The sequence below is a fragment of the Salmo salar genome, chromosome ssa24 (assembly GCF_905237065.1).
Source record: "Salmo salar chromosome ssa24, Ssal_v3.1, whole genome shotgun sequence".
NCBI lineage: Eukaryota > Metazoa > Chordata > Actinopteri > Salmoniformes > Salmonidae > Salmo > Salmo salar.
This window is the reverse complement of record NC_059465.1, coordinates 2482338-2490803: the sequence shown is the minus strand read 5'-3', so window position 1 is coordinate 2490803 and position 8466 is coordinate 2482338. Positions and strand designations below refer to the sequence as shown.

The window sequence follows — 8466 nt, the reverse complement described above, 5'->3', positions numbered from 1 at the left end:
AAGCATACTCATTCCCAGGGACATGTCCCCCCCACATTCTGAAATTGCATTTTTGTCCCCCCTCAGTTTTATCATTGTAATGTGACACAAAATAGGGTTAGGTGAACTTTAGGACCATGCGGACGCCTCGGAACGTCGGGTAGGCTGTTTGGACTGTTTATCCGACTGGATACAAAAATGTATTATTATGTTCCCACCACTTCTAAAACTAAAGTTGCACCCCTGCTCATTCCAACTTGTAAATTGTATACGTTGTTCATTAATAAAAAGAGAAAGAGAGAGCGAAACAGTGTACAAAACATTAGGAACACCTGCTCTTTCCATGAAATAGACCGCTCAAACTCAACCCTGGACCTCGAAGCCAGCTCCACTTCATTTTTTCATTGTTCCCCTCTAATCAGGGATTGATTTAGCCCTGGGACAACAGGTGTGTGCAATTCATTATCAGGTAGAACAGAAAAGCAGCAGGCTCCGGACCTCGTAGGATAAGAGTTGAGTACCCCTGAAATAGACTGACCAGGTGAATCCAGGTGAAAACTATGATCCCTTATTGATGTCACTTGTTAAATCCCCTTTAATCAGTGACAATGAAGTGGAGGTTTAAGAGTTTTAAGCCTTGAGACATGGACAAAACATTTAAGTACCTTTGAATGGGGCATTGTTGTAGGTGCCAGTCAGTTTGAGTGTGTAAAGGACTGCTACACTGCTGGATTTTTCACACTCAACAGTTTCCTGTGTGTATCAAGAAGGGTCCACCACCCAAAAGATATCCAGCCAACTTGACACAATTGTGGGAAGCATTGACATCAACATGGGCCAGCATCCCTGTGGAACGCTTTCAACACCTTTTTTTGTCCATGCCCCAACGAATTGAGGCTGTGCTGAGGGCAAATGGGGGTGTTACTCACCCTGCCTATGCTTTTTTATTCAGGTTTATTTTGTGTTTGAGTGATACAAAATGTTATGAAATGTTACATTATTGTGAAAAATGTCATTTATTGAGACAAATGGCAACAATTCATTTAAATAACCCTGTTAATTATCAATTAATAAGCCTGAAGCAAAAACAAAAAAGTGAAATGGATGATAAAAAGCTCACCCATACATCGACATAGGCTACTGTGAAAGCCAACCACCAATAATTACACATCTTTTCACAGTTTCATAGGTAGTGAAATGTTATCTTTGTTTTTATGTAATGTTAATATCAATCTTCCAACACCTAAAATGTGACAAGTTCTTCCATATCTGTATTTTCTAGCTGTAATGGATGTTCAACAATTTCTTCATCTTCATGGTCATCTGAAAAAGAGATGGGTTACAGATTTGGGTTAAAGCTGCATATACAGTATGAGGTCAATACAAAACAGAAACAGAATAGTTACAGTTCTATCCACACTAAATTACGGATACATGCAATTACAACATTACGATCACATTACTTGCCTTCATCATGTAATATAGAACAGGCCTACACCTTTTCAAAACAAATATATGCAGCTAGTACCCCAGTGGGCAATCCTCCCTTCTACAAGCAGGAAGCAGCTAGAATCATGTCTTACTGGATGAGATTCGATGTATTTGTACAAGTGTAGTGCTGTGTCCGTTAGTCAGAGATAGAGGTGGCAGTCTGGGTACTGCTTCAGGAAACACCTCTTCATCGGACTCTACCAGGCTCAACACATCTTCCCTCTCCTCCTCCATTCGCTCAAATCCATTACCTGTAATAAAAAAATATCAATTTCAAAATTGGTTGTTAGTATTTAAATATATATTTTTGCAAGTCAGTAACTTTCCAAGTCAGTCATCATCAAAGTATATCTTATCTTTAAGGTTAGGTTGATGGATCTTTTTCTTTCACCTTTCATGAAATTACACAATAATAAACAAAGGCAGATGAGCTAACTTAAAAGCTCTTGTAACAAAAGGAACAATGCAATTCATGGGGAAAAAAGGTTTTACCCAGGCAAATTCGGTCACGGCTGGAATATACTGTTTTAGCGATAACAATCCCAGATCCTACGATCAAAATGGCTAGGAATATCCCAATGATTGCTCCAGTGGATTGAGATGAGGCTGAGAAAAAGAAAAAAAAACTAGATTAGACATGTTTTAGTCTCTCATTAGGCATGCTTACATGTCGCTAAAGGGACATGAATGTACAAGAATCTCTCACAAGGAGAGGCAACAGGTTTATCGACATTCCAAAGAAGGTATTGCCATGCTACCTTTCTGCACCTGCCTTTGTTAGGTTTTGTTTATAAGTATGGTCTTCTGTGTCTATACCTCTATTACAAATCAAATGTTATTAGTCACATGCACCGAATACAACAGTGAAATGCTTACTTACGAGCCCCTAACCAACAGTGCAGCTTAAAAAAAAAGAAGATGTATAAGAATAAGAGATACAATTAACATGTATTTAAGGAGCAGCAGTAAAAAAAATAACAATATATACAGGGGGGGTGCCGGCACAGAGTCAATGTGCGGGGGCACCGGTTAGTTGAGGTAGTATGTACATGTAGGTAGAGTTAATTAAAGTGACTATGCAAAGATGACAACAGAGAGTGGCAGTGGTGTGGAGGGGAGGGGGGGGACAATGCAAATAGTCTGGCTAGCCATTTGACTAGATGTTTACGAGTCTTATGGCTTGGGGGTAGAAGCTGTTTAGAATCAAATATAATGTATTTATAAAGCCCTCCTTACATCAGCTGATATCTCAAAGTGCTGTACAGAAACCCAGCCTAAAACCCTAAACAGCAAGCAATGCAGGTGTAGAAGCACGGTGGCTAGGAAAAACTCCCTAGAAAGGCCAGAACCTAGGAAGAAATCTAGAGCGGAACCAGGCTATGAGGGGTGGCGAGTCCTCTTCTGGCTTTGCCGGGTGGAGATTATAACAGAACATGGCCAAGATGTTCAAATGTTCATAGATGACCAGCAGGGTCAAATAATAATAATTACACTGGTTGTCGAGGGTGCAACAGGTCAGCACCTCATGAGTAAATGTCAGTTGTCTTTTCATAGCCGATCATTCAGAGTATCTCTACCACTCCTGCTGTCTCTAGAGAGTTGAAAACAGCAGGTCTGGGACAGGTAGCACGTCCGGTGAATAGGTCAGGGTTCCATAGCCGCAGGCAGAACGGTTGAACAGTTCAAACTGGAGCAGCCGTTTCAAGCCTCTTGGACCTAGACTTGGTGCTCTGGTACCGCTTGCCATGCGGTAGCAGAGAGAACACTCTATGACTAGGGTGGCTGGAGTCTTTGACCATTTTTAGAGCCTTCCTCTGACACCGCCTGGTATAGAGGTCCTGAACGGCAGGAAGCTTAGCCCCAGTGATGTACTGGGCGTTCGCACTACCCTCTGTAGTTCCTTGCGGTCAGAGGCCGAGCCGTTGCCATACCAGGCAGTGATGCACTAAGCATGTTCACAAATGGTTTTGTTCTGATAAAGATCTCCCACACCTGGCCTTTATGATTATAAACAAATTATCACTAGGGCCATAATCAATCTCTAGATACGTTTTCTATTCAATTTCCCATAGTCCCACAATTTTCTTACAGGAAGGAAAATTAGGTGCATGCACACACACAGACGCCCCGACACTCAACTCAGTCTTAACTCACTTTTAACTGTTAAATAGATCTCCAGCTCGCGGACCATCAGTGGGTTCTCACTCCTGCAGAAGTAGAGGCCCTCGTCCTGCTTGGTGATGTTGACTATGGTGAGGGTGAAGGTGGGGCCCTGTCCTAACAGGACATACTTGGGGCTGGGTACCACATCCTCCTGCTGGGCTGTCCTCTGCCAGGTGGTGAGGGCTGGAGGCAGAGAGCTGGACTCTTTACAGGTTAATGTGATGTTGGTGCCTTCAAGAGCTGTGACCAGTGGTTCCCCTTCAGGATAGGGAGACTCTGGGAGATGAAAAGAAACAGGGTGTTAGACTGGGCCAGGGATATAATTACACATAATTACAATTGAGCCAGAAGCATACCACCCTGCATCCCACTGCTGGCTTGCTTCTGAAGCTAAGCAAGGTTGGTCCTGGTCAGTCCCTAGATGGGAGACCAAATGCTGCTGGAAGTAGTGTTGGAGGGCCAGTAGGAGGCACTCTTTCCTCTGGTCTAAAGAAATATCCCAAGGGCAGTGATTGGGGACATTACCCTGTGTAGGGTGCTTGCTGCCTTTCGGATGGGTGTCCTGGCTTTATTCCCAATCTGGCCCTCATTCTGTCACCTAATCATCCCCAGTTTACAATTGGCTCATTCATCTCCTCTCCCCTGTAACTATTCCCCAGGTCGTTGCTGTAAATGAGAATGTGTTCTCAGTCAACTTACCCGTTAAAATAACCGATAAAAAAAAAAAAACATTTATATTAGCTATAAGGATGCACACACACACACTGGAGAGGTGTGGCTGAGTAAGATGTTCTTTGGCGCTTTTTCATTGTTTGAGTAACCTTTCAAATATCCCTCGGCACGCCTTTCTGGAATTGCAAAAACACACTTGCTGTGTGCCACTGAATGGTTTCACACCTGGCTAACATTCTGAGCTTTGTACAGTTGCAGAAACCATACAGTTGTTTAAAAGCGGAAATAAACAAGAGTTGACCTGAAGTGAACTAAACATTGATACGTTTCAGGGTGTTTTTCTACAGTATTTGCAATACAGAAACCATAAATCTGAAAAGTAAACATAAAGCATAGCAGATGTTGACTAGTTTGCAGGGTGTCTCTTATATTTCTTACTGAGCGTGAAGGAGCAGAACTTCTCGTCTTCTGTACTAATCATAGGATGATACCCATCACACTTCAGCGTCTGCCCGTCGAACAACAACGACCTGTTCAGATTTACCACTAGACGGTCTGTCACCTCCGACTCCATCAGCTGTCCAGCCACCTAAAGAGGACCACAATGGAAATAAGTTGTTACACTTTTGTGTTACCGTCAATTATTTTAAATGCATTGTATTCCATTAAATTGTGTTTTTAAATTGTCCCCCAAAAACACCCAAATAAACACCTCGTTCCCCTGGCTCGCTGGCACTTGATGTTTCTCCCCCCAGAGTAACGTGGGAGAGGGGTAGCCTCCAAACCAGCTGCAGTTAAACTGGACATGGGACGGGTCCTTCCCAATCTTCCACTGACACTCCGGGTGCTTCTCTGGGGAATCTAGAGAAATGGAAGCAGTTCATTTTACGGTATAGAATTGATTTGGTATTTGAGTAATTACACAGTAATAACAAACCAGGTACCATTTACATTTTTATGATAATACAATTTATTATTTTGGTTAATCTAAACAAATAGGGCACCATTTGGTACCAGGTATATAGCCAGTGGCAACTGCAGATAAACAAAACAGTATTGACATTGAGATTTTATTTCATTTTATTATCACTAAGCCCATGGCAATCACAGAAGACAGATCCCAGTATCAGAGACTAGTGAGTCTATTACCCTTATAGCCACCTACAGTATACAAGCAGCTCTTTGCTCCAGCCAACTTCCTTCTGGGAAACTGAGTTCTGGGCTCTACATATGTAGTTCCCCTGAGCTGTGGGTTGGATGTCCTCTATCCTGAAGTCCAGCCAGGACCCACTGCCCGCTGTCAGAGAGTCATTTCTGTACGCCACACCCTGAAACTCCCAGGACAGACGCTGGGAGGGATAGGACCAGCTGGAGCAGTTGAACAACACCGTGGAACCCCTGTGGACGACGAGGGTTCCATTGGAAAGGGTTGTGGCTGGGTGGATGTCTGTGATGCCATTGCCAGGACCACCTGTAAGAGGTCAACATAAGGTGGTTTCGTAGGCATACACTTTCCACTTGAATACAGTCTTCACATTATACAACAATCAAGCATTGTTACAATGTTTCATTATTGAGCAATGTGGACTGATAGCATTCTCTTTAGAGATCCTTCTCAGTCCTTATTCATTAATATCAGACAGTTCAATGCTCTTCAAGGTACAGTATTTAAGATCACCCGCAAATACCTTCTTATCATGCTCATTCAAATGGCTACAGGATACATGGACATACTACTACAGTAACTGTTATCCACGAAACTAGCCACTGCAGCAAATATTCCGGAAGAACCAGTTTCAAGGAATTTGGAGCCAGGGCAATAGACCAAAAATACTCGATTCTATACACCTGTCAGCAACGGGTGAGGCTGAAATAGCCAAATCGACTAATTGAAGGGTGTCCACATACTTTTGGCAATGTAATGTATATACAATTAATTATACAAGAATGACACCAACACACACATTGTTACATTAGAAAACATATACTTACTGACTATTTGCAATGTCAGACTTGTTTGAGTGTTGTTGTCATGGGGTAAGGAATCACAAAGATATATCCCCTCATCTGATAAAGCTAGTCCATTGATGTACAAGCTTTGATTGTTCATTATCGTCAGGTGCCCTTCACTTGAAGGTGTTAGAATTATGGAATGATTTCGGCCAATGATAAACTGTCCATTCTTCATCCATCGCGTGAAGGAGGGAGTCACATTCGTCGCAGTGTTCCAACACGGAAGTAGAATATTCGCCCCCAGAGTTTTAATTACAGTAGTTTTATCTGAGCGCCCATTTGCTGCAACTTTCATAAAAACAATAAGCAAGAGATGAGACACGATTATCAAATAGTAGAAGAGAGCACCACATAGATCAAAACATTGACCTAATATAAACTAATTTCACTGTATCACTTATTAGGCAAGTCCACTTTTTAGGTTACATAGTCGATTCATAAACATGTCACAAGTGGACACTCACCTGTCTGATGCATGAACAGAAGAAGAAAAATTGCAACTGAGAATGCCTTCATGATTATTCCTGCTGTATAGCCTGATTTCAAGTTAAACAAAAGCTCGGTTGCCAATGTCAGCAGTTTACCTGACTACCTGTTGTACGTGCTATGACACAAGACAACTCTACACGTATTTACACGAGACTGCTTAGAGTAGATAATAGATCCATAGGCCATAATTCAACATGTCTCTTTTCCATGGAACTGCCACATACTACATATTTTAACCTATTTGACTACCTGGCTGTTTACTCGGGGAGAGGCATTATGGACACGCCTAGTGCCCAAATGGATGACGCATGTCGCGTAGCTGAGTCGAGTGTGGAGACAAATCGGTTCAGTCAGTTGTCGCGATAAACCCTTCCCAGTTGCAATATGTAACCTTTTGTGCGACCAGACCAAATTCACATAGACATCAGAGTTATAGATATGTCATTCTTATTCACAGCAAGTCTAACAATTCTGTTTTCTATGTGCTCTATCTATGCTCCCCGTTCTTTTGTTTCGTTTTTGCATCTTTTACTTTCGGCTTTGTACACCAACTTCAAACTGCTGAAAATACTATATTATAGGTTATGGAAAATATATTTATCACCGGTTAAGATGGTAGAATGAATCTCTACACAGTAGATTGCAACACCAACCCCTTTGGCAGTTCTATCTTGTCGGAAAATGTTATAGTTAGGGATGAACATTTCAAGGTTTTTGGTGGTCTTCCTAAGCCAGGATTCAGACACGTGTCACGGCTGTTCAAAGGATCGGACCAACACGCAGCATGGTTGTAGTTCCACACATGTTTATTTATTCCGTGAAACATTTGCAACACACCAAAATACTTGTAACAACAAAACAACAAACCGTGACGCAGAGAAAATAACACTCCTCAAAAATTAACAACCCACAAAAATAAATGGAAAACCCCCTACATAAATATGATCTCCAATTAGAGACGAGAACTGGCTGCCTCTAATTGGAGATCATCCCAACAACCCCAACATAGAAATATAAACCTAGAAAAACAACATAGAAACAGAAAACAAGAAAACCACCCAAAAACACCCCCTGTCACGCCCTGACCTACTCTACTATAGAAAATTACATCTTACAAGGGTCAGGACGTGACAACACGGCTAGAAATCCGGGTTGGCAGAGTGTGCTAAAGCAGTGAATAAAACAAACTTAGGGAGGAAGCTTCTAATGTTAACATGCATGAAACCAAGGCTTTTACGGTTACAGAAGTCAACAAATGAGAGCACCTGGGGAATGGCACCTCTTTCAAGCTGAAAGAGGAAAGGGCCTTCCACAAACTGTTGCCACAAAGTTGGAAGCATAGAATCGTCTAGAATGTAATTGTATGCTGTAGTGTTAAGATTTCCCTTCACTGGAACTAGCGCGAACCATGAAAAACAGGGATAGACCATTATTCCTCCTCCACCAAACTTTACAGCAGTGGCATGTATTCATGGATGCCAAGGGAAGCCAGGCTTCCCAAAACATTTGACAAATAAAATGTTTTGAAAACATAAAATCATTTATCTTTCATCTTTCTGTGTTTCATAACTTTCCTTAAATTCTCAAGAGACTGAATATATCACAGGAGAATGCATCCGAGCGAGCGAAACAGCGCCCCTCTATCTCGCTACGTATAGG

The 8466-nt window shown here is 42.0% G+C and overlaps 1 protein-coding gene across 1 annotated transcript; it reads right to left on the bottom strand.

Moving 5' to 3' along the window:
- Positions 1-976: 976 nt before the first annotated feature.
- On the bottom strand, positions 977-7118 carry LOC106585246 (V-set and immunoglobulin domain-containing protein 10). Its single transcript, XM_014171249.2, has 9 exons — positions 6783-7118; positions 6298-6606; positions 5471-5776; positions 5018-5166; positions 4744-4894; positions 3625-3909; positions 1963-2076; positions 1563-1721; positions 977-1302 (listed from the first exon to the last, which is right to left on the bottom strand). Exons 1-9 carry the CDS (start codon positions 6832-6834, stop codon positions 1223-1225), a joined length of 1605 nt encoding a protein of 534 aa, XP_014026724.2. The 5' UTR covers positions 6835-7118; the 3' UTR covers positions 977-1222.
- Between the last annotated feature and the right edge of the window lie 1348 nt (positions 7119-8466).